Consider the following 26,729-nt stretch of genomic DNA (forward strand, 5'->3'; position numbering starts at 1 on the left):
CCCACTTCCTGTAGTCACTCACATTAGGCTAATTAGAGACCTGTGTGTGTGTGTGTGTGTGCGCGTGGACTGCCTCTCTGTGCTCCTGCCCCACATGACTTGTATGTCATTCTGTCTTAGACCTCACAAATAATATTTTGCCAATGCATTTGGCCATATCACACAGCCCTATGTTGTATGTATGGCATCAGTGTATGCTTTGTCTTTATGTATAGAATAATTGAATAAATATACACATCGTTCAAATATTCATTAAAATCTATGAAATAATGTCTCCTGCTAAAAATGAGTCTCATGCATTGTGATCAGAAGACAGAAGAATAAGGCGTGTATTTGATATTTATTTACTATCTAGTCATTAAGCAAATGCAATAATGCTAAGTCAAATCTGATACATCTGTCACTAATAAAAATGACAGGAGGGTTAGGACATCTTGCTTTTGACTTCAAGCCACCATGACTATTCTGTAATCCTGCCTTGGAATATCGGTTTAAATTGAGTAGTGTCAACTGGCTCTATTTGGATTTGGTTTTTATGTTCTGCTTCTCATTACTTGAATCCTGTGAGAATCAGGTGCATATTTCCCTCCAGTGCCAGCTTTGGCTGTGTGTGTTGGTCATCCCCTTTATTCTGTCTGGGAGCAGCATCCTTTTTGAAGAGCTTGACCTTTTGACCTGTGAATTTGTCAAACATACAAATAGTGCTCTCCAGGGACAGTCTTTGGTCAAGTTGACCGCTGAACTACAGCCCGGTTTGGAGAAAACAGAAGACTTAGTTGTGGGTACGTATTCGCATGATACATTGGAAGTGATTATGAGGTAAATGATGAGTAATGGCTAACTTATAGTAAACCGCTAGAAACACTTACGAGGGGTACAGTGTTTGTAAGGGCATCCGTGTCCGGGGGGGTTGTGGTCTTCGGGGAGGTTTTCACTTCGCAAAAATATATACTGTACAACCACCGGATGCCACCGTTTCAATTCCATTCAAAAAGCTTTATGGCGCGACTGTTGTTGTGAACAGTATTACCGATGCATTATTCGCTGCTCGGACCCCTATTGTTTCTGTAACGTTTTTTTTTCCCACAAATTCTGTAAAAGTCATACAGCAGCCTATACAAAACTCAAAAACTCTTCAAATTTTCAGGTATGGTTACCAATAACCCCAACTACCCATAAACCCAAATTTGGTACTGCACCCAAAGGTGGCGCTATTGTAAAAACTCATGAATTAGGCTAATTTCTCCTCACCAGATTGACCTGGACTCAAAATTCTTTCAGAATATTAATCTCTAGAATCAGATGCATTTAGAAAACCCTGAGATTCACAGGCTACAAAAATAATCAAAAATTCACCAAAATGGCCACATAAAATCTTTAGACCAAGCCTCACAAAAATCATCGAACAGAATTTGTTTTATTTAGTTCCATTTGAGAAATATTGGTCAATAAAGTTGGAGCAGTTCCATTTTTCTTATATGACCATTTTGTTATAGTATAAAAAAAACATACGACTATTATTAGGTGGATACCAATACCCCCCACTACCCATGAACCCAAATTGTGGTACTGCACCCAAAGGTGGAGTAGCACAATTTGAAAAGAAATATGGATTAGCCTTATTTATCCTTACTAGATTGACCTGGATTCAAAATTCTTTCATCAAATTAATTCTCTAAAATCAGATGCAGCTTTTTCACCCGGTCTTCTGCTCTAAAAATGTTTACTTTTCCCACAATTATATAGAAAAGCCAAACGTCCACAGTCTCAACCCATTTTGCGATGTGACTACCATATGGCTTAATTCTCTTGTGAGAAGTGTGCTTGGAGTTTTCTTGATGTTGTGTGCTTATCAATCGACATTTTCACCATGTGAATGAGGCTTCATGCAATTCAGGAATGTTAGTGGCTCAACGGGATAATGCCGTGTACTGATGATCCTTAGGTTGAGAGTTCGAATCCTGATTAGAGCATTATGAACATGCTGAACTTGACATTCTGTCATTGCCACTCATTTAAGAAACATAACATTGAACAGCACATGAAATTCATCAGGTAATCAACATTCCGGCTCATTAGTTTCCAAGAATCAGACTGCCAAGACACAGTATGGCATTAAGGGGAACTTTTCATTAACCATTTTTCCTTCATAATTAAGTCTGTCATATTTATATGTGTTCCGTTAGCTACAAATGTTTAATTTCCCCAGAATTTCAAATATCCTACAAGAGTTTTGTACTTTTCAATACATAATAATGAAAAAATATTTATAAATAAATAAAAAACAATGTATATATATTTTTAAATACATTGGTAGTCAAGAAGGGGCCCTATTGTTGTTAAGGCGGCCACCCTAACCATACAGTGCTGGGGGAAACACTGGGCATATCTCCTTGGAATAATTTGGAATTTTGTGATACCAGATTATGGGGAAAAATCTTTTTGACAAAAATGTGTATTTGTCTCCTTCCCTCTAATTTGATGTGTATCATTCCAGGTTAACCATGCACCTTGGCACGGTGTTCACCCTTCTTCCAGTGATGCTGCTTCTCAAAGGTTGGTATTCGATAATATTATAATTTGTTATTTCAAATAGAAGAACAGAAGGTTTGTAGTTAGTTTGATGCTTCAGGATAATACTAAAAACTTAATTTAGAAAGTTTTGAAGAGAAGAAGATGATAAAGTTAAGAAACAAAGTGTGAACTATGAAGGGGGGTACTAGAAACAGGAATGTGTATGCATGTGTGGGTTGTTCTATTGGGGAGATTAAATGGTGGGTGTTTCAGTCGACCGGTAAGTTGTCCGTTGGCTAATAAACCTGAGAGCACTTTGACCCTCAGACCACCTTGAAGAGAGCACTACTGTGTGATTAAAAACACATTCAGCTCCTTTAGGAGATAAATGTTGGAACGGCAGCTGCTGCTGCCAATAAAGTTAATGATGGTCGATTTGAGTGGAGGTCATGTGCCTTCATTCGTATTCCATCATATTAGTAGCTCACAGCTCGTAGTTAATACTGGCTTGTTTGCGCATCAAATTCATAACAAAGTTGTCGCAAACTGTTTAATTGATTGCTTAGATCTGCTTTAAGCTAAACTCAGTCTAGCTTGTATTAGCAACATGGTAGCAATGTAAGACAGATGGCCTTGAATAGCTGATTTGTTCTTTGGCGGTTGGTTTGGCAGCCAGACCGTTCAACCTAACATACCAACCGACGTTGAATGTTCGCAGCGTGCTCACAGTCACCAATCGCATCTCTCCCACCCTATGCCCTATTTCCTAAAAGATTTGTCACTATGTCAGTTATTTGCGGTCTTCAAACCTCCACAGTAAAATTATCCCCAAATCTAGTTTGTATAGAGGGATTCCCTGAAATGGTGCCAGTTTCCAGCAGAGTTAGCATTTACGTTTATTCTTATGGCTAATCATCAGTTATTCTCCAGACCAGTACTTTCCTCCAAGGTGCAAGGCCGGACTCGCAGGCTGACATGTACTTGTGTTGTGTACAGAAATTACAGCTTTAGCACAGTCTTAGATATGTACAGCTGACCATTTTAAGACTTTGAACTTCAAAACTGTCAGGGCTGTCATCATCTCCACAACACCGCCCTCTCCTCAGCTGCGAAGACAACACAAATCACCTGTTACAGTGGCAAGCTCAACGACATTTGCATAGCTTATCGGAACTTCACCTGACTTCACATGAATCCTCTAAATTTCACTCAATGAAGGCTATATCTTTGCCACATAACTTCCCCCCCTCATCCCACCCTTCACAACTCACCCACAAAACCGTACAAACATTAATCTTCAAGAGCCATGGGATCACTTTCCTTGGCAGCTTTCCCCAAAGGCACTTCATCATGATTAACGATTCAATATTTTTAAAATACGCACATAGTTTGCACATCTCGCTAGTTGTAAAATGCATCCAAACCAGAAGGTGCTTGAAGTTTTCATTGTGAAAATAACTTTCACCTGCCTTCAATCCTGGAATGTCATTGGACAAGGTTCAGGAAGTCCAACGTTTCAAAGTAATGCATGTTGGTTAAGCTAGCATAGCGTTCTAGCATGGCAAAGCTACGTTACCCATTAAAATCAAGCTATTCATGTTAGCTCTTCATACATGATAGCGCCATCAGGGGGGTTCTCCCACAGTGTTTATATATCAAACGCCAGGCAGTGTTGCTAAGGCTTCTTGACATAGTTGGGCCCAGGGAGATGGGAGGGGCCCATTTAACGAGGTACAATGCTTTCTAAGGCCCTCAGATGTCTCTGCAGGCCGGGCCCATGGCCGGGAATTAAAGTTAAAGGAATAGAAACATGGTTTATTATGGTCACCTGTTTCACACTCACCTTTGATTAGTCAATCCATTTAACTAGAAACTCTGGATCAGGTTAAACTGCCACATTCTTTCCCATCCATTTTTACCAGAGTTTATGGCGTGTCTCTTTCAGTGAATTATGCTCCAGTTAGCTGACACTTTAAAGTAGAAAACCGGAAGGTTAAAGGCCTAAAATGTCGGCGTGTCTGTGTTGTACACAGTGTGTTGTAAACATGTCTATAAACTACTCATGACATGTTTTTTACAATGTTCGTGCATGTGAACCCTGACCACCACCTGCCAGCGCATCCAGGCTGCTCGCTCCAGGAGATCCAAACCAGCCGGGAGATCCTGTCCAAGATCAACGCGGCTGGAGAGAGTAAGTAGCAGCTTAGAATGAAACAGTACAACAGAACATGTCGACACATAGAATAACATCCACCGAGCATGAGGTATCAAAGCATAGCATCATACAGTACAACATAGTATGTAGTAGCATAGTACAACATAGCATGTCATCTTACAAGACCCTGACCCTGCACACGACCCCTAACCCTGGCAGTGTTACAGCCATGGGCTACCACTTGTGCTAGACAGGACTCGTATATAACCATGTTTGTTGTGTACATTACATAGTACCGCTGACACAAGCCCGTTCTGTGAGGGCTAGACATACCTCTGGCTGAGAACACGGTGTAGTGTTGTCGGTACCGCAGTCAGTTGGCAGGTATGTGGTGGGTCGGTTCAGACTCAAGTCTTTAGTGGGATCAGAAACATTACACCTGGGGATAATTTGATTCAGGCCAGATAGCCGGGGAACCCTTTAGACTGAAACACAAGGAGCCACAGTCTGCACTCGCTGGTCGACAAGGATTTGTTGTCATCTCCTGGTTTGATTTTTTTTTTACCTGGTTTGACAAAATCTCTCCTTGTGGTCTCCCCACCCTTACCCCCTTTTCCTCACCCACAAACAATCCAAGGTTAGAGAAGCCACACTGTGAAACAAATTACTTCTGAAGAATTTTACAGAATACGTCCTAAGAACCTTTACTGGATTTGTGTAGAACACATTGTTTGCCATTACCAATCAGTCCCTCCAGAAAAATGCGGCCTTCTTTTGTGATTGTTGCGGCCAAAAATCCCTGATTATGCGGCACGTTTTTTTAAAAAAAATGCGATGAAATATGCAGCATATTTATGCAATTTTATGCAATGAAATTGCGGGAACTTGCGAAAAATGCAGCTTTTCGATGACGTTCACGTCGCGTAATTACGTCACTTAATAACATTCCCACGGCAACAGGGGGAAATGGCTGCTCTTGTGTGAAGTAAACGCAACATTTTTCAACTTTCTGCTAAAATATATGTGACTTTTTTGCAACGAAAATGCGGGGATTATGAAATCATGCAAGTCCCGCATATTATGCACGGAAATCTGCAATTTATGCGGTGAAAGTGCGGCATATTTGAAAAAATGCGGCCCCTGCATGAATATGCAGACTTTGGCTGATAATGCGTTGAATTATGCGATCGCATAATCGCGTTTTTCTGGAGGGACTGACTAATTAATGGTATTGGTTGTAGGGGGCAAGTTTTGTGTTGAATCAGTGGAACATGTAATTGGCATCAAAAAAGCATCCAATAAATCAAGCCCCTAAACCTCTCCCACCAAATAATCCAATAATCCACGCGTCTGATACGTAGCTACAATACCAGCCCTGATTGGTTGCTTTACGGCCGGCGAGTTGAACATTTTGGATTCAAGTCATTAGGCACTTGTAATATTGTGTATTCTTTGAAGAAAATTGGATTTAGAGATAGCTGCTGTAGTGTTTTGAGTAATTTTATCATTTTTAATATAATTATTTTACAAAAGTATTGCTACTTTGCTACTTACTGCTCCTTTAAATTATTTGACATTAGTAACTAATACAATTCACTTTGGACAAATATTTAACCATTTCACCAGTAGGCAAACTGTAGTGTTAATAAATGACAGCTGCCTGTGTGTGTGCATTTGACTGTGTGTCTATAAAGTGATGGAGTGCTCTGCACCGATGGACGTGGTCTTCCTATTGGACGGCTCCTACAGTGTGGGGAAAGGAAGCTTCGAGCGGTCGCGCCACTACGCCATCAGACTGAGCCGGGTCATGGACATCGGACCGGACAAGGTTCTGACCCTTTCAACTTCTTACCCAACTTTACACACTAATGTTCATTTGTGTTTGTTATCCCACAATGCCTTGCTCTCCCCGTGGTCCTGCAGAACCTTTCCTCTTGTCTCTAAGATGACAGTACTACACTTTTGTTCGAGCTTTATACAGACATTACGGCATTTCTATTCTGAGACCAGAACACAACCACTTTAATATGATGGCCTCAACGTCCTATAAATTATGTATAGTTTCACCTACTGTTGTTCCTACATCAAGGTATGTTGCATTCTTCCTGTCTGTTGCTTACTTCCTGTCCGATGATCATTTCTTACCTATTAGTAACTTGCTATTGTTTGCTAACTTGCTTCTTGTTGCTAACTTGCTATTTATTGTTAACTTCCTGTCCAGGTGCGTGTGGGCGTGGTTCAGTTTGGCTCCTCCCCTCGGCTGGAGATCTCTCTGGATGAATGTTCTGCCACAGAGGAACTGACCAAACGCTTAAAGAAGATAACCTACAGGTTCACCTTCGCTTTACCTTTGTCTCTTCCTTTTTCTCTCTTCTCATCCCCTTCTCTTCTCCCCAATCCACTTCTCTTCTCAACTGCATTTCCATTCATGCTCTTAACTTCTCTTATTTTTTCTTGTTTGCTCATTTCTTTCCTCCTTCACTCCCCTTTTTTCAGTTTTCTTTATTTTTCCATTCAAAAATGTCTTATTTGCTGTATTTTGTCTGTTGTCTTCTCTCATTCTTTATGGTCTTCCTCTCTTCGTTGCCTAGCAACAAACTACAAACTCGGTGTAGAATTGAATCAAACTGTTGCCTAGCTGTTGAATGACAACGGAAAGCAAGAGATCAGACAGTTAATATAACGACTATACTTCCTCTCACGCAAAAACACATGATCCGATTAAATTACCACCATGCTGAGAAGCACACGCATGCATGCACACACACACACTCACACACAGAAACACACACAAGCACACAAACACACACAGTGACAGGGTCTCTGGGAGGTAGAACTAATTAAGTTCAGATTAGTGGTAGGGGGGCACCAGGTATCGGATAAGCTCTTAAAATGACAGAGATGGCTGCTGCGCGCGTGTGTGTGTGTGTGTGTGCACACGTGCAGTATTCAAGCCCATTGATGTGTGTGTTTGTATATCCATCTCTAAAAACCACCTCCCATGAAACACCAATCCCATCAGACAAGTCATGTGGTCTTGGAAAAGAGCCAATGCGTTGTCCACAGCCAGGTTGTTAAAATACATGACCCTTCTGTTATTCTAAAAGGATTAACTTCCCATTCTTTTGCTTTCTTTCTTTCTCTTCTCCTCCAACACCTCCACCTCCCTCCATCCTCTTCTCAAATTAAATACCCCCCCCCCCCCCCCCCCCCCCAGGGGTGGCAGCACCCAGACGGCCCAGGCCTTCCAGTACCTCCTGAGGAAGGGCTTCCCCGGGGGCCGGAACTCCTCGGTTGTGTCCCGGGTGGCGGTCCTCCTGTCGGACGGCCGGTCCCAGGAGGGCTTCTCCAAGGGGGGCCTGGTCCAGGCGGCCTCCCAGCTCAAGGAGAGCGGCGTGGTGCTGTTCGCTGTAGGCCTCCGCCACCCCAGGTACAACCACTAGAAGAGCGGCTCTATGTTACTCTTTTAGCCTCACTCATTTTAGATTAGATGGTTAATACTTAGATGAATTGGTCAATGGCTAGAGGAGCTAGAACATTCTAGAAAATGCAAGAAAATTATCTAAAGATAAAATCTGTTCCACCGATGGATGAATTGATTGATGGATAGATGGGTGGATGGGTGGATGGATAGATGGATGGATGGATGGATGGATGGATGGATGAACGGGTGGACGGGTAAACCAACCAACTACGTTCCGACTCAGCAATGCAGAGACGTAAACGAAGGGACTGGTGTAGATGCCGACGGCATATCTTCTGCAGCTATTTACGCTGAAATATAACTTGGCCTATAGTCCTCGTTAAACCTTTAGATGGATGCATAGACAGATGAATATATTTAATATACAACATAAACATTTTTATAGAATTTGATTAAACGTGATTCATGCGGTCATATTTTGTCTTAATGAAACAGAATAAATATAAAATTGAAGAGAAATTAAGTGCATTAACAGAGGATTTGCTGATCAAGCAGGTAGAGGCATTCAATATTAATAACTCGCTTCACTAGAGCAGGAATCGCCAACGAAACATATTGTGTCTGTTAACACCATGGGCAACTTTACTGCTACCCTTTTCTTCTTAAATTCAATTTAAACTAATTCCAAGCAGTATATATAGGGAAAGTAATTGGGAATGTACAAAAAGGCACTGCTTATATCTCGAGGCAAGCGGAGGTGAGCTTGGAACCTTTTTGGGGGTTTCCTGAGGCTATCTTTAAAATAAACTAATGCAAAACTGCCAAATCATACAAACGGTTGAAGAAGAACCTGCTGATTGGTCTGACCCTTTCTAGATGGGAGGAGCTACACAAGCTGGCCAGTGCACCAATGGAGAGCCACGTCTTCTTCGCAGAGCATTTCTCAGACGCCGTGAACGGCCTGTGCACCACGCTGACCTCCTCCTCCGCCTGTGATGCCACACCAACAGGTACTATAGCATCCCAGTAGGACCTCAGGAACAGCACCCCCACTGGTGAATCACGAGTTAGACCAGTGATCGCTCTAATCTGATTGGCTAAGATTAATGACAGGGCATAAACAACAACAAAATGCATAACATAGCAAAACATTTTCAACTCTCTTTGTATGTCTCTCATAACTCGTTTTTTTTTCTTTCTTTCCATCTCTGTTTCCTTGTGTTTTGTGTCAATTGTCAAGGTTTTTAATTTCACCATTCAAACTAGCACATTTGAAAAGTTGAACAATGTCAAAGTTTCGAGCCCAGTTGGAACAAACTTACAGATTGGAACATAAATAGTGTTACAATTTACAGCTTGGACACATTTAAAAACATGTGGGACTATGATAATAGATTTTTTTGTCCAAACATATTTATATTTTTATATAACTGGAATAACTTCAGTTTGTTTAGATGTTCATGAATAGGAAAACGTGTCAGTTGCCATTAACACGGGTGTTAAATAAAGCTCTATTGTATATTTCAACTCTGTGTCAGGCTGCCAGGTGCGCTCGTACCCATGTGAGAGGAAGACTCTGGAGAAGGTGAAGGAGCTGCACGGGAACTTCATGTGCTGGAGGGGGGCCATGGGCGCCTCCACCTACACCTCCCTGTGTCCACACTACAAGTGAGCCCACCGGGGAGACACAAACACGCACGCACGCACGCACGCACGTACACCATATTGTCATCAGGCAGACATCGCCCCTTCTATCTATTAGACCCCTATCCCCTATTGAAAAACACAAAGCCTTTCCTCTTATGTCTGCCCATCCTATTGCACTCCTGGCCAGCCCTGCAAGGAGGGATCCCTCTTCCTCTGTGTTCCTTTCTTAAGTTAGAGGGTGCCCTCTGAGAGTGCTACACAAGTGTGCTACACAAATACAATTGACTTGTCCTCTTCCGGGAAAAGGTCTGCACTTTGTGGATGTCTGGCTCTAGTGTTTACTGTGTTGAATACACTTTATAACCTATCTGATTATGCAGCACTTATGCACCAATAGTACTACAACAACAATCTCACTTGTAACCCCAAGCGTACACTGAGCACGTCTGATGCACAGCAGACAGGCAGCAAAATGCTAAAATAGACTACACAGGAACGCGTAGTCTTAATTTAATACTGTAAAGATTAGCAGCTCTAGTTTTTTGCAGTGTGAAGAATTTCCATCTTGTCAAATTTGCATGTAAATATCTTTACTAGAAGTCATATTTTGCATTCCTGCATACAATTCCATTGTAGTCCGCCTACACTTTGTAGGTGGGGTGCAACATGATACCCCCGTGGGGATCATGTTGCTCCCCGTATCATATACAGGAAATGTGTAACTGTAGTTATAAAGAGCCCCCATAAAACACCAGCCCTGTGACCCTCCTATGCACTTCTCGTTTACTTCACATCCTCTCGCTAGTTTCAATTTGCGACCATAGACAGGATGCGGATTATAGTCGAGGTAGAGAAATACAGCGAGTTGTACGAGCCCAGACCTTGTACATACAAGGACAGCTTAAAGACAACATTTTGCAGGAATATGGCTGCTGTCCTTGGAGCTTCAGGTGAGTTTGGCTGGAAGTTTGATCCTGACAACATTGACCTTTTAAATGACTTGTACTTTTAGCACAACGCCCTTGGGAATGGTCGAGCACTCATAGTTATTTATTCTATGTTCTCCTATATGCTTCTCTTGCTCCTGTACATTGGCTAATCCCTTAAATCCTGAGCTCAATGATGCATATCTGTGTCTGAAAAGACGAGGCACTGATGTGTGCGGAAGGGGGGGTTCACTACATTTCCATTTTAAGTACTAAGGTACATGACTTTTCACTGTATTTAAACTGAAATTAGTGATTTTCTCGTTTGTAAATTACATACCATTGTGTGTGTGTGTTTATGTGTGTGTGTTTTGCAGGTACACAAAGGCTTACACAAGGCACCAGACAGTCTGTCATCGAACCATATGCCCAGGTGCCAGATACCTTCTCCCTTTCTCTGTTTTTATCTGTAAATTTCTCTCCATCTCCAGTCCTATCTTAATTATACCTATCTCTGTCTCAATCCCTCTCCCACCTCCCTCTCTTTCTTTCTGTCTCTGTCCCGTTATCTTGATTGGTTAAAAGCAATATTGGTCTTCTTAATTCTCTTTGCCCTCTCTCGCTCTCTCTCTCCACGCCCTCCCTCTCTCCCTCCCCCTTGATGTCTCCCTCCCCCCCCTTCCAGATCCATGTGACTCTGAGCCCTGTATGAACGGGGGTACGTGTGTGTCCCAGGGTCCGGAGGGCTACCGCTGTGTCTGTACCCCGGGGTATGGGGGAGACCCCCACTGTGGTGCGTACTGAAAACCGCCGACCACGCTCCCTTCATACTGACCCCTCTCTTCATAACATGCACCGGGGGCGGCCTTCCTGATGAGGAAACGATGATAAGGACCTTTTTAATGTCAAGATCAATCCATCACCTTATATTGCAAAACAGCAACACTAAGTGCTTTACAAGGTAAACACAACAGAGTAAGAACAATGAACAGTAAAACAATCTGAATCCCAGATTTAGAGCGTTCGATAAAAAGAGTCAACTGAAAAGTAGTTTTTTATTGTTTTGTTTAAAGATAATTCTTAACACTTGTTGTAATAAATGGACTGCATTTATACAGCGCTTTTCTAACCAGTGGCCACTCAAAGCGCTACATTATTGCCTCACATTCACCCATTCATGCACACATTCACACACCGACGGCGGAGTCATCCATGCAAGGCGACAGCCAGCTCGTTGGGAGCGGTCAGGGTGAGGAGTCTTGCTCAGGGACACCTCGACACTCGCTAGGAGGAACCGGGGATCGAACTAGCAACCCTCTGATAACCAGCCAACCCGCTCTACCTCCTGAGCCACATGTAGTCCACTGATGGTTGCACGTCTCCCCCCCCATCCAGCCCCTGCGCTCTCATTGGACTGCTCCGTGGACCTGCTCTTCCTGGTGGAGGGCTCGGCCATGCTGGGGATGGAGGGCTTCCTGCGCCTCAAGGCCTTCCTCAAGCGCTTCCTGCAGACCGTCATGGCCTCGGACACGCCCACTAAGGTCAGCGGGCGGGCGGAGAGGCTGCTGCTAGTGGAGTGTCTCACTCAGACTATAGGCTTAGTTTAACATCTTTAGGAAGACTAGGCTCTCTAGAGTGCAAAAAGTAAACAACTTATATATATATATATATATGGAAGTATATATACAAGAAAAAGTATACAACTTGTAACATTGTTTTTACAATTAGAAAGAAAATTACACTAGCATCACGTTCTCAGTCACTAGACAGACGTATTCCATTCATTGCTTCACAATAAGAGCGTTCCTCATGCGTTGATGGTTCTTTGTGGTTGAATCTCAGCGTAGTACCATAAAAAGTCCCAAATTGAGTTAAGTCTGGGAATATTTTATAATACTCGATATGTCGTACAAATGAGCCGTCCCATCCATTCAACTAGTGTATCATCAATTTTAACAAATCTAAACGCGATTGTCCCAACATACTTGTAGGCAGTGAGAGACCCCCACCCTAGCTGACCAATAGCCACCTGTCCCCCAATCCACATGTTCATGTGTGTGTGAGCTTCCACCGACTCACCCCCCCCCCGGTCCCCGCCCGCCCCCCCCCCAGGTGGGGCTGGCTGTGTTCGGGCGCGAGGTGCGCGTGGAGGCCCAGGTGGGCCGCTTCCGGGGGGACGTGAAGGGGCTGCTGGCGGCGGTGGACGGCATGCAGCCGGTGGGTGGGCCCACGCGGGCGGGCCAGGCGCTGCGCCACGTCACGGGCCACGGCTTCCTGAGCGCGCCGGTGTTCGCCGACGTGACGGACGACCTGCCACGCGTGGTGGTGCTGCTGACGACCACGCCCTCGGCCGACGAGGTGCTGGAGCCCGCGCGCTACGCCCGCGACCGCGAGACCTTCCTGATCGGCGTGGGGCCCGAGCGGCTCCGGGACCAGCTGGACAACGTCACGGGGAACCCCCAGCGCACGCTGACGTACTCCGGGGCCGGGGGCCTCAACGGCAAGATCCCCGAGCTGACGGCCAAGATCTGCAGCGTGGACAACCAAGGTGAGGGGCCGGGCTCCTGGGGTCGCTTCAGCACGATGCTGTGAACCGCTACACTCACATGGAGCCATGGAGCTCTGACCCAGTGGGACTGAGAGGGGACCTGAGGCTGACCGCTGTCGAAGCCGACAGTCAATATAGTAGGAGGTCTGAACTAGTCTGTGTGCGTTTCGTGACCGAGATTCTTAGAAAAAACGGCGTGACAGGAGTGCCGCTGTTGGATACATATTGTTGATGTACAACAATATAACCATGGAAACCTGGTTCTTTTACACACAATGAACCATTAGTGTCTCAAGGTTGTGTGAGGAGGACAGCAAGGTGAGGCGGTTCATTCATTTCAGTTGAAAGAATTTACGGAAGCTGGAGGTGATTTACATTTAGGGCATTTAGCAGGCACTTTCGTCCAAAGCGACTTGCATTAAATACATTCATAAGAAGAAGGAGAAACAATATATTGCTGTCGGTACAGTAAGGTAGTTCATAGAACCAATTGCCAAGCACCAACAATGGCTAGGTGAACCCATTCCCCGTACACAACTAGCTAGGATAAGATGCTACATGACTAAGTACTATTTGTAAGTACCAGGACATACAACTTACAATAAGTGGGTAGGACGGGGTGTGGAGGTTCAGAGGCGAGTCCTCAGATTGAACGCCCCTAACCCCTGCCCCGCTGTGTGTGTGCGTGTGTGTGCGCGTGTGCGTGTGTGTGTGTGTGTGTGTGTGTGTGTGCGTGCGTGTGTCCGGCGGCAGGCTGCCTGGGCCGCGCCCTGGACCTGGTCCTGGTGGTGGACGCCTCGGCCGGCGTGGGCAAGGACAACTTCGCCACGCTGAAGGAGTTTGTGCGCGGCGTCACCGTGCAGTTCGACGTGAACCGCGACCTGGCGCAGGTGGCGCTGGTCACCTACGGCCGCCGCGCCGGCACCGAGTTCCCGCTGGACGCCCACGACTCGGGCTCGGCCGTGCTGGCCGCGGTGGGCGAGGCGCGCTACGCGGGCGGCGCCGCCTCACTAGGCGCCGCCCTGCTGCACCTGCGCGCCGAGGTGCTGACGGCGGCGGGCGGGGCGCGGCCCGGCGTGCACCGGGCAGCAGTGGTGCTGACGGACGGCGCCGGCGGCGAGGACGCGGCCGTGCCGGCCCAGCGGCTCCGTGACGACGGCGTGGCGGTGTTGGTGGTGGGCGTGGGCGACATGCAGCGGGAGCGGCTGCTGCGCGTGGCGGGCGCCGAGGAGCGCGTGATGGCGGTGCCCTTCTACGAGGACCTCAAGTACTTTGAGGACGTGCTGGTGCAGATGCTCTGCGCCGGTGAGCGGGGGGTCCGGGGGGTCCGCTGGCTGCACTAGGGTGGGGCCGTTTTCTGTGTGACTGGTGTTTGGAGAGTCAAACGTGTTGTTGATGTGTAGGAGTAGTAGTGGGTGGTGGGGAGTGGGAAGTCATTAAATGAACAAGCTGCAATATTAGATTAACTACTGAACAGTAGGGCTGGGTATTGCCAGGTACCGCACAATTCAATTCTTCAAATTCTTGCTTCGGTATCGATTCAATAATACGTGCAGATGACAAAAATACCTAAATATTATTTAGAATTAACCATTTCAAAATGAATTAACCATTTCATCGTGCTTTAACTAGCAAAAAGGGAATACACCATTGTAGTATTGTTCCTGAGCTAAACTTGCAGCATAAAAGTAATAATCATAACATGGACAAATGTAAAAGGAAATGTACATTTAGGCATACTCGCTTCTAGATTACAATGACTGAGTATGCTTCTTTTTTATTTATTTTTTTATTTTTTATGGAAATAATCGATTTCAAAAGAATTCCGAATCGAAATTGAATCGAGAAGAAATAAATTGCAGTGCATTCATGATTCGATATTTTTACCCAGCCCTACTGAACAGTAGTCCAGTAGTTGATAAGTTACAAATGTAAAAATGTGTGTGTGTATGTGTGCGTGTGCGTGGGTGCGTGTGTGCTTTTGATTCATCCATTATGATTGGATCTCGAAAAGATGAATGGATCCATAAACAAACACGCACGCATCACTGTAAGTTTACAAGGATGCATTTTATTACTCCTAATCCTGAGCTTGTAACCCTCCAATCAGAGCTGAAGAAACCAATGGACCCGTGTAAGCCCAACCCTTGCATGAATGACGGAATCTGCAGCCTATTAGGAGGGAGCTTCCGCTGCGATTGCCGGGACTTTGAGGGACCTCAGTGTGAAACCAGTAAGTTAAAGGGCTACCACACCAAATCTCGGGCCACTATTGGCTGAAATGGGCTAACGGCTTTTTCTCAATGGTGTTCTGAGAGAATGCAGGTGTCATGGCAGAAACATACTAGTTTCTTGTGTAAATAATGAAACTACAAAATAATATATCTATATACACAATATGAGTAGTTGAAATGTAATATAATTGTAACATGTAGGCTAAATGTAAAACATTAATCGAAAAAAGATTGCCACACATCATCAAATGTCAATTATCCTTCCCAGTTCCTTCCTTGTGTGCGGTATTTCAGTACACCAGATTATTAACAGTGAGAGCCATAAGCCTGCTGTACTGGTCTTCACATCTGGTCGTGTCCTCCAGAGAGCCGCTGGTCCCGGGGAGACCAGCCCAGACCGGACCCCCAGCAGAGGAGGAGCAGGGGGGACCAGCCCAGACCAGACCCCCAGCAGAGGAGGAGCAGGGGGGACCAGCCCAGACCGGACCCCCAGCAGAGGAGGAGCAGGGGGGACCAGCCCAGACCAGACCCCCAGCAGAGGAGGAGCAGGGGGGACCAGCCCAGACCGGACCCCCAGGAGAGGAGGAGCAGGGGGGACCAGCCCAGACCGGACCCCCAGGAGAGGAGGAGCAGGGGGGACCAGCCCAGACCGGACCCCCAGGAGAGGAGGAGCAGGGGGGACCAGCCCAGACCGGACCCCCAGCAGAGGAGGAGCAGGGGAGACCAGCCCAGACCGGACCCCCAGCAGAGGAGGGGCAGGGGGGACCAGCCCAGACCGGACCACCAGGAGAGGAAGGGCAGGCCGGGGGGGAGGAGCCATGCGATGCTGCTGAGCCACTACAAACTGCACCGCAGGAGGCAGGCCGGACACAAGGCCTGAGAGCACGCTACACCTAACCCTAACCCTAACCCTAACACACATACTCAGGCCCTCATGCGCGCACACACTGTTTAAACACAGACTGCATTCAAACACAACAGATAAACAAGCACGCAACAAATGAAAACACACACGCACATACACTGGTGATACGGTCGCAAACACACATACATGCACATGAATAATATACTGGTGTTTTAACACACACGCACGCCGCCAAATAATGGACATTTGGTGTAAGTCATGGATTATATTGAAGAAGAGAGAGAGAGACGACATTGTACATTTCCGGACTGAGTCGCCCTCATGCTTCAGAAAGGGTCTTCAGAAACCTTTCTGCGCAGATGATGCCATTATGTTTATTAGAGTTTATTCATCGCCACTGGGATCGATGGGATGTAGTTGTCTTTTGCCTTTTCACATTCTATGTTGTATGTATGTTATTCTATGTTGAATGCTTTTAGGAATGCTTAAGGCAATTACATTTTGCATTCATTCATTTTTATTATTTAATATTTTCTTTTTTTCTCCCAAATTGAATTGTTAAATTTTTGACTTGATTAAAAAAAGCAAATCGATATTTATATTTATCTTTTGGGTCTGAACAGAGTTAGCATTATGTCATAGTTCTCGCCTATATGAAGCCTATTCATCTATCTATGGAGCTTTGTACGTGGGCTACAGAAAAAGAGGTTTCCATTAGGCTGTCCTCTGGTCCCCATTGAAGAACAATCGACTAATAATGGCGAGGTTGAATTATGAAAAGAATCTGACGTTTCAAAATAAATAGTGAATGCTTGTCTGGACTTCAAACAAATCTTTATTTGTACCTTTCTAAGGGGAACCAGTTCTGGCGTTGGGCAAAAAACTAAAGTTAGGAGTGTGAAGGGTTAGCGTCCTGGCGACATGTTAGCGTAAATCTCTTTAAGAGTAAATATCTCGAGAGTTTAGGATTCTTGGGCAGGTAGAGACATGATCAGTCTTGGTTTCGGGGACAGAGCGGATTACAAAGCCGACAGAGCTAATGGGGCAAGTCGGATTTTTGGCTAGCTTTGGTAAGTGGTTGGAGTCTGCCATTATTGGCTTCGGGAAACTAATCCAGGCTGTTTGGTTTGATTAAGGTTTTCAGTTTCGTACATAGCGTGAAGGTGGTTCTAAAATATAAACTGTTAAAGGTCCCATGGCATGCTACTTTATGGATGTTTTAATAAAGATATTAGTGGGCCCCTAACACAGTATTTGAAGACGTTCCCGTGGTGCAGAATTTCAGCCACTACGATCCAGTCGCACATTGAGCTTTCCCCAAACGCGCCGTTTCGGTGTCTGTAGCTTTAATGCAAATGAGGAGGAGGCCACGGTACCATGCGCTCTGTTTACAGTAGATGTAACGCAATGGCAAGGCGCACATAGGCTTTGGCCGTGTTCTGTAAATATTCTAGAACACTCCGGTTGCTCAGGCGGGAGTCTTAGAGGTCTATATCTAAATAATATCATATTATACGTAGATATCTATATCATATAATATATATTATCATGGCATAAACCTGTGTGCGCCTCCAGACGATATTATGAATCTCAAACAACTGCGTCGGGTTCTCGGACGTCTCTTGTTCTGCCATGTCCACATCAATCTGAAGTAGACTGAACCACGACATGGAGGAGAAAGGGATTGTTGCCCGCGATTGTTGACCGCGATTGTCTCCCGCCGGAGCCTCGCTGCCGAGGCACCAACGCCTCCTGCAGCGGGCAGTGGGCAGCGCCGAGGCGGTGGTCCCTCGGCAGCAGGCAGCGGGGCTCAAGTGGGAGACAATCGCGGGCAACAATCCCTTTCTCTTCCATTTCGCAGTTCATGTACTTCAGGGATTCGAAGCCAAATTACCTCTCCCCCGATTCCTTCTCAACCATGCCTGAGATAACCACAACTACAGTCTCATTGTGGAAATACCAGAGACGTCAAAGAACCGACGTGTTATTCGCCATAACACCAACAGCAGAGCGGTTATCCAAATAAAGAAGTGTACAACACTTCCGTTACAGTGTGTGTAATCACACACACACACACACACACACACACACACACACACACACACGTGCCATTCGTACGGTCGTAGCTCATTGTCTCATTGGCAGGCCAAATTCTCTTTACTGGCAAGGCAGAGAAAGAGGAGGTGGCATCTCCCCTTATGACGACATATGGGGAAAATTCCAAAACGGTGTGTCTGAGCTTTGTTTTTTCAATGGCGGGGCAGAATGCCTAGTGCTCGTTTTACACCCAACAAAATTTCTAGCTACTGGGGGAGCATAGGTAGGCTAGGGGAACTCATATTAATGTTGGAAAACCTCAAAAGTGAAATTTTCATGCCATGGGATCTTTAAAGGTGAGAAAACTATAAGTATGGCTCAGCCTACAAAACTTTCAATCTAATATTTTACGAGGAGTCGGTTGCGTTCGTTCCCTCGACAGGTCATTTCAGTTGTCCCTAAAGGCTCTGCCAGTTTGCGGAAACCTGACACTTTCTGCAATTTCTCCAGGTAAAATAACATACCAATATAGTCAGAAAGTATCACGCCCAGAATCATCAGTAATATGTATTTATTTGAATAAAAAGTGCATGTTTAGCTAGCAATACAAGACAAACGATTGAACAATAAGGGAGTACATATATTTACATCTCAGCCACAGCACAATGTAATTCAAGCTAAAGTTACTGAACTGATTGGGCAGGGGGTGCTACAGAACACGTCAGGGTTCGGGGACTTTCTTTCAGTGGTCTGATACATTATAGGGGGTTGTCCTCATTTTTTCCTTATTATTGAAATACATTCAATGTGTGCAGGGTTCTATGGTAAAACACTGGCTACAATGCACCCTCATCAACCTCTCACATTTCTTTATGTAAAAAAACCAAATGATTAAAACTCCAATCGTCCTGTAGGGTTCATGGGGGAGGACTGGGCCTTAGTCTCAGGGTGCATGTGTCTCTTGGCGCGGCGGCTGGCTGAGCGCTCCAGAGCTCCAGGGACGGTTGGTCTGGGGTCCAATTATCTTGTAAGCAGGGTTAATCCACGGGGCCAGGTCTGTCTCTGCGGTGCTCTTAGGGTCCTGGTGAAGGACTTCAACCTCAGTTAGGAGGTTGACTTCTTCTCCCATTCCTGCGAACCAAGGTCAAGGTTTTGTACACATGAACCATCATTGAGAAACGTGCCCCTCCCTCCAGCGATGGTTAGGAGAGCAATAGGTGCCACAATGGGCAATGGTAGAATAAACATAACAAACAAAGGTTGCCAAGGTTTAAAGGGCTGATATCATGCCACCAGGTGTGAGAGTGATTGGCCATTACAGGCCATTTGAAAATCTCCCTTTCCCTGTGTTTGATTGATCACAAGTGGGAGTGCCCACCTAGATGTATGATGGATAGATCAGCAACATTTGCCAGTCCACTGGGTAGGATGGTAGACTGATCTATCAAGCATACATCTTGGTGGACACGCCCACTAGTGATGTCACTAGGGAACAGGGAAAGGCAGATTTTCACACGGCTTGTAATGGCTAATCAAACTCACAGCGGCTGGCATGATGCCACCCCTTTAAGTTGGAAGAAAAGTGGAAGATCCATCATGAGTGTGAGCTGGGGGATGATTAGACTCTTCCAAACCCACCTTGGCCTTCTGCATGACGTTGACCTTGCTGGTGGACATCATGGTGGTGGGACGGTTCTTCAGCGCTGTGGCAGAGTTGACCGGAGACGCTGGGTCTCCACAGCTCCCATTGGTCGAGGGTGGAGGGGGCGGGGCTACCGTTGGCATCACTGACAGCGCCTTACTCTAAAGGTGAAACAAAATGGAGGGGATTCAAGAGTTTTGGAGCGAGGGTTTCAGTGACAAGGAAAAACTCTGGATTCTGGTCTGAGATAGGCATGTTTTATCGGTCTTTGATTCTTTCAGCCTGGTTTCCGATGATCAAACTCTCTTCAGCTGGGAACTTCATCTTTTATTCTTACGTATGAGTGAATGAAAGGATTAGATTTCATCTTTTAATCTTGGCTCCCACTGAAGGAATCCCCCAGACAAATGTCAAAGAAGGGCTTTGGTTTATTCATTTGAAATGAAATTTTTGTACACACAGATTCTTTTTTCATTTAGGAAGGATTTATAATGCTGTCTGCTGGTGTCTTTCCCTTGATAATGGGCTGATGTTTGATGTTTTTGCTTGAATAATCTTGTTAAGGATTATATGAATCTACCTGACATTACACTGCCTTTGGAGTGTGAAACTGGGGCTTTGGACCAAAGCGTCCCACAGAAGGGCCCACTCACCGTGTGCTGCTCCTGGTGGCTGCTGTCCAGTGTGGTGCCCAGGGTGAAAGGCCCCGCCTCCACCTTCCTGAGGCTCTCCCTCACCTCCATCAACCTCAGCTCCACCTCCACTCTCCGATGCTCCGCCTCCCGGCACGCCTCATCCTTCTGTTTCAAGACGGCCTCCAGTGAAGCCTTCCGCCCTGGATCTGACGGGATTGGGGGTGAAATAAATATTTCTTTAGTTGTACGTTTCTGAGGTTTGGAAACCTTGAAAATAAAAACATTGTGTTCAGTGCTTTTAACGTCTGCAGTCTTCCTTTAGACGTTGATAACGTGCTGCTCCTTAAATGATGTTATCTGAAATTCAACTACAAGTCACGTTGGATAAAATCATGCTATTACTGTTTTATACTATACTGTTTCATTTTCCAGTTACCACACTACTAATGTAACAACACATACAGTACTTGGCTATTACTGTGTTTTATTTTGCAGTACTCACACTAGTGATAACTGCTTTAAACGAGCGCGGGGGGGGGGGGGGGGGGGGGGGGGGGGGGTTGTGCGTACCTCCTTGGCAGGCGTTGAGCTCCTCCCTGGCCTCCCTCCTCTCCTTCTTGAAGCTGGCCAGGCTGCTCCTCACCTCCTCCCGCTGCTTCTCCAGGCGGTCGCGCTCTTCCGAGTAGCGCCTCACGTCCGCCTCCGTGCGGTTCTTGCCGAGTTTTACCTCAACCGCTCCGGGACAGCCTTCAGAAACACACAGGAACAGTTTGAAGGGGGGGGAAACATACATGGATGTATATATAAAATATATGTATATGAATGTGGAGGACTCTCTTTAAAACGTTTGTAATGATGTCATGTTTTCAACAGAGTTATAAAAAAAAGTAATGCCATGAAAGTGGAAGATTTACACTAGATGGCGCCATAGCAACGTGACATGGGACGACCTGGCACGTCAATGATCCCTTGAGTTATGGTCGCCTATGGCAAGGGTTTTCTCTTAAATGTCATCGTCCTTTCTACGCTTTTTTTTTTTCCTTTTTCTCTGCCTTTTTCCTTTTTATGTCTACTTTATTTTACTTGAATTTCCTTCATGGTCAATAAAATATGCTCATCGCTCAAGGGCACATTGTCACTCCTCAGATGAACCAGCAGCCTACTAGCTTCCTAGAGATGACCTGCTGCTCCACCTGCTAAGCTTCTGCAGGTGTGCGTACCTGAAGGCATGGTCTTTGAAACCGCTCCTACACAGAGGATTCGGAACCGTGGTGACTGGGGGCTGAGCGGAGGCTGGCCTGGGGAACAGCGCTCCCCTGCTTGGCCGTGCTGAGGGGCCTTGTGGGCCACACTGGCCCCTGGGCTGAGGGTGCTCTGGGGGGCCAGCAGCACAGGGGAGGGTACAGGGGGAGGAGCAGGCCTGGTCCTGGGCTCCTGGCTCTGGGGAGGAGGAGGAGGCGGAGGGGGGTTTCGGTGCGGCTGGCACGGGGGTCTGAGGGGGCTGGAGAACCCCTCTGGTCGGCTGGCGTCGGGGGGGACCGGGATGGGGGTCTCGGTCGTGTGCTGGGGCTCTGGGGTTCTGTGCTGGGGTTCTGGGGTTCTGTGCTGGGGCTCTTGCTCCAGATGGTTGCTTGGATCCAGCTGGAATTAAGATTAAATACGGGAGACTTTATTATCCATGGCACATCTGGAAAATCATCTCGGGCACAAGGAAATAAATAAGAACATCATAGAATAAAAAGGCAAAAATAAACACATGAAGACACTGTTTACACAGACAGGACGGACAGACAGGTGTGGGGATATACAAAAGAGCAAGTTTTTCCGAATTCTCAAGAACAAGGCGATTTCTCCAACACAATCCAGTGTTTGTTAAGACTGCTAGCTAATTTTAGCCAACCGTTGTCACACACATAGGTGCTTTGTCAAGTTTACTACCTCCACCTTCCACGAAGTTTAGCCATTCATTTAACAATTGCAGGACTGTTAAAAACAGACTGTGTATAAAAATGTAGAGGTTGACTATATTCACTCTTGGTGACTTACTTGACATGCTAAATCGGTAAACATACCACATGAAGTACCACAGACAGACTAGTCCTGCATAAACAGACATTGAATCTTGGAAAAGTAGCTTTACAAGCATTTTCAATATAATAATCAACAGCTGCACAATGTGACTTCAGTTTAGATCAACTTCTCAAATTACACTAAGAAACACAAAAAGGGGCTAGTCTTTGCGTCAACATACACACAGAAGGCGGGAACTCTACTCCCTGAAGGGGTTGTTCTCAAAACATCTCGGCCGTATGTTTCACAGCATTAACTTTGATCCCTACCTCCGCCGTCTGGGCCGCCGTAGAATCCTCCAACGGATGTGCCTTTCTTGGCGTTGCTGGGGACGCCGCCGCCTCTCTCAGGGGTGCTGTTTTGCCCCCGCTGGTATGGAGGAACGAACGCACCCGTGCCAGGCCCAAGACGACATGGTCATCAGCCTCCTGGTTGTCTGAGGGCACCACCGCCTCCTCTATGGGAAGTGATGGAGGAGGTGGAGAAGGAGGAGGAGAAGGAGGAGGAGGAGGAGGAGGTCCCGCCGACTCCGTCTCAGGGGAGGAGGGGTTGTTGGTGTTGGCGGTGGTGGCGGTGACTTCCTGGAAGCCTTCTTCGTAACTGACAGGAAGTTCGCTTTCTTTGCCGTCCTGCTGCAAATGTCACACATCAACGATTCCAAATGTGCTAAATCGGCCGCAGGCCTTATTTATGAATGACAATCCAGAGCAATGAAACGTGGACCTACGCACAATTTTTGTGTTTTTGCTGTTTTGTGGTTGCTTGGTTGCTGTAATTTTGTAGTGGTTTTGCTGTTGCGGTGTTTGCAGTTGTTGTGTTCTTGTTTGACTGCTGTGTTTCTGCATGTTGTGTGGTTGCGATATTGTTTTTCTGTAGTTGTGTTTTTGTTTGTTGTATTTAGTTTCGGCCTGTGTGTGTATGTGTGTGCGTATGTGTGTGTGTGTGTGTGTGTAGTCCTCTTGTGGCTGTTGCTATGGTTTGCGTACCTCTGGGTCGGCCCCTATGGAGGCCACGTCATCATACAAGTCGTCTGCGAGCTGGAGGCCTAGGGGGGCGCTGTCTATGTACGCGTTGGGCTCCGAGAACCTCCTCTGCATTAAGCTACAAAACACACACAAACACACACACACCAATGTGTCCCGTTTAGATAAAAATATGAGAACATACATTTTTTACCGATTCCCCCGGATACCAAATAGTTGTCTGCATCACATCGTGTCACACTGCACGCACGCACGCACGCACGCACGCACGCACGCACGCACACACGCACACATGCACACACAGTCCCCAGTATGGCGGGTGCCTTACGACATGGAGGACTTGGCAGCATTGATGATGGTAGAGATCCTCTCGCTGTTGACGTAGTCGTAGGTCAGGTCCTCAGGCTCCGTCCGGGTCCCCGTCTGGGACAGCAGGAAGCCCAGCCACTGGCCCATGTCTGCGGAGGTCTTAGCCTGGTGGACGGGAGGGGGAGAGGGGAGTAGGGGAGAGAGGAGAGAGGAGAAAGGAGAGGGGAGAAAGGAGAGGGTGGAGGAGGGAAGGGAGGGGGGATGAGGAAGAGAGGAGAGAGGAGGGAAGGAGAAGGAGGAATGGGGAGGGAGGGGAAGGATTAGGGAGAAGAGAGGGTAGGGGATGGGAGGGAAGAGGGCACGAGAACAGAGGAAGAAGCAACAAGTGGTTAGCCCCTAACTCTGGTTAGCATTGTCGCTATCATTAAGATCATCATTGTGTCTACCTATTTTGTGAGCATTATCAGTTATTACTATGATTTCATTGTGATTTGCATTTTGGCTATCATTATGGTTAGCAACAGGGCTCTAATTCTTTGATTATCATTATTCAATCATTACGGTTACCATCGCGGTAAGCGTCAGCTCAGCAGCTAGCACCCCCCGTGCCCCGGTGGTCCTACCTCCAGGGTGGCCAGCTGGGTGCCGTCCAGCTCGATCCTGAAGGTGTAGAGGTGCTCCGGGCTGGGGAGGGGCACCACGCTGCAGCCCCCCAGTGCCACAGCCGGCTGGCTCACCTTCCCCTTCCCCTTGTCAGAGTAGAACCACAGCTGGCCGTCCCTGACCAGGCACCACCTGCTGCGCCACTGACTGTTCACCAGCACATTGAGGTAGCCTGGGGGCCGGGGAGAGGAGACGATGGGGGAAGGATAGCAGAGTGGAGGTGGAAGGGGTGTGGCTTCCAGCCCAAAAGGCTCTGATTCTGGTCCCCAATAGCCACCTGTAGACTGCATGACTTGAGCAGGATGCCTCAGCTGAGCCTTAATGATATCTAAATCAATTCCTGTCACTTTGTATCCATGAAATTACTAAATAGTAAATATATTATAATGTATTTTTTATGGTCAAAAAAGGCCTATTTATCACCACTGATTTGGGAAGGAGTCTTCCATGGAATTAAGACTGAGCACCAGAGTCTTTAAAAGTTGAAGAAAACACTGACATTAAAACAGGAGAATGTCGCCATCCCTGGTGAAGCAGGGTGTTTACAATGGCTCAAATTGGTGCCAAGTGACATCACTATGAAAGTGATGCCACTTGTTGTCACCAGATGTTGCTTACAGATGATGACATCACCTGCTACAATGTTTTTGCCAATGAGCAGTAATCACTACTCCCTTCTTTACAATGGGTACTTTCTCTCATCTGATTGCGGTCTGGGGTAACTTCTCGTAGTGGGGTTTATTCACCTGAAGTGTCGACACATTTCTCTGGGCTGTCTAGCAATGACGTCTTCTTCTTGCCTATGTTCATTAGGTTGAACTTCAGGCCGGCACCATATTTTTTCTTTACTGTTACGGAAAAATAAACAAAAACAAAGTGGTATAAAGCTAATATAAAGTCACATGTAGGGGCTAAGGTTAAATATTAGCCCTTAAATATGACATCAACAATCCTTCTTTTTTAATGTAGTCATTTTTTAATACAATGCATTCAGAATCATCTTTCCTAGTCATGTAACACACAGCCTCAACACATTCTAAGGTTTATAATCTCAGTCGCATCAAAATGTGTAAATTAAGCAACTTCAATAATAAACATACTCATTCCACATCCTACCACTATTCATACCTGAGAACAAAATAATGTTATGATGCTAGGACAATTTGTGAGACCAGAGGTAGCAGTTAGCTTACCGTCTTTGGGGTCGGGGGCCTCGGCGTGGCTGTCTGTGCTGCTGCCGCTCTCCGACGCAACAGAGTGTCTTTCACTCATCTCCCCCTACAGGTGGACATGAAGCATTAAGGTTTAATGATGCCGTACTCATAGCAGATGGTGTTGATGCTGGTTTTGTTGATGGTGGTGGTGGTGGCTGCTGGGTACCTTGGTGCAGATGAGCCTGGAGGTATCTGAGCTGGTGTGCTGGGTTTCACAGTTCTCTGTTTGTTTGGGACTTATCTCCTGGATGACCTGTAGAGAAAACACCAACAAACCTTTCAATCAATGTACAAACATTAGTTCTGGCTAGTTTTATATAATCTAACCTAATTTAATATAAACTGGTACCATTAACAACTTTAATACCATTTTAAATATCTTAGTCCTATTTAATCCAATCTAGTCCAATCTATTCAAGTCAAATTGTATCTAATCCAACCTAGTTTTATCTGTTTCTCTATTCTCATATGATAAGATCCCATTTTAGCATATTTTCATAGCCTAATTTAATCTAGTCTAATCAAATCTAATGTTAAGTAATCTAGTCTAATCTTGTCTAACGTCTAGTTTGGTCCAGTCCAGTCTAGTCCCAATGATTGCATCCTAGTCTAGTCTAGTCTCAATGAATGTATCCTAGTCTAGTCCAGTCTAGTCCAGTCTACTCTAGTCTCACTGAGTGTCTCCCAGTCCAGTGCAGGGCGGCTCTGACCTTGAGCCACTGCTCCGTCTGCTCCTTGCTTTGCAGGGCCAGGACGATGGCCTCCCCCCCTAGGGGGACGATCTTCAGGCTGTGCTCCTTCCTCTTCACCTGCTTCTCCTTGTAAACCACGCTGCAGCCCAGCAGGCTCACGTCCAACAGGGG

The 26,729-nt window shown here is 46.1% G+C and overlaps 2 protein-coding genes across 3 annotated transcripts in view; one reads left to right on the forward strand and one right to left on the reverse strand.

Moving 5' to 3' along the window:
* Positions 1-2,504: 2,504 nt before the first annotated feature.
* On the forward strand, positions 2,505-16,328 carry vwa2 (von Willebrand factor A domain containing 2; the record flags this gene model as incomplete). Its single annotated transcript, XM_079757535.1, has 14 exons — positions 2,505-2,556; positions 4,631-4,705; positions 6,364-6,497; positions 6,891-7,000; positions 7,887-8,099; positions 8,970-9,103; positions 9,632-9,761; positions 11,044-11,099; positions 11,352-11,459; positions 12,062-12,207; positions 12,779-13,214; positions 13,968-14,519; positions 15,325-15,447; positions 15,814-16,328. 14 exons carry the CDS (start codon positions 2,505-2,507, stop codon positions 16,326-16,328), a joined length of 2,784 nt encoding a protein of 927 aa, XP_079613661.1.
* A 2,614-nt stretch (positions 16,329-18,942) lies between these two features.
* The window catches only part of afap1l2 (actin filament associated protein 1-like 2), a 35,930-nt gene continuing 28,143 nt past the window's right edge, over positions 18,943-26,729 (reverse strand). The window contains exons 7-19 of one of the 2 annotated variants that reach the window (XM_079757271.1): positions 26,577-26,729; positions 26,033-26,119; positions 25,846-25,930; positions 25,399-25,500; positions 24,613-24,824; positions 24,009-24,154; positions 23,684-23,798; positions 22,967-23,326; positions 21,848-22,268; positions 21,198-21,374; positions 20,646-20,833; positions 19,989-20,153; positions 18,943-19,481 (exon numbers count right to left, since the gene is read on the reverse strand). The exon at positions 26,577-26,729 is cut by the window's right edge and continues 27 nt beyond it. In XM_079757271.1, coding sequence (XP_079613397.1) covers positions 19,455-19,481; positions 19,989-20,153; positions 20,646-20,833; positions 21,198-21,374; positions 21,848-22,268; positions 22,967-23,326; positions 23,684-23,798; positions 24,009-24,154; positions 24,613-24,824; positions 25,399-25,500; positions 25,846-25,930; positions 26,033-26,119; positions 26,577-26,729 — 2,238 coding nt within the window. In that variant the 3' untranslated portion in view covers positions 18,943-19,454. Of the gene's footprint in view, positions 19,482-19,988; positions 20,154-20,645; positions 20,834-21,197; positions 21,375-21,847; positions 22,269-22,966; positions 23,330-23,683; positions 23,799-24,008; positions 24,155-24,612; positions 24,825-25,398; positions 25,501-25,845; positions 25,931-26,032; positions 26,120-26,576 lie in introns of both variants that reach the window. The other variant, XM_079757270.1, reaches the window with a different exon arrangement.

The sequence above is a fragment of the Pollachius pollachius genome (assembly GCF_949987615.1).
Source record: "Pollachius pollachius genome assembly, chromosome: 19".
Taxonomy (NCBI): Eukaryota; Metazoa; Chordata; class Actinopteri; order Gadiformes; family Gadidae; genus Pollachius; species Pollachius pollachius.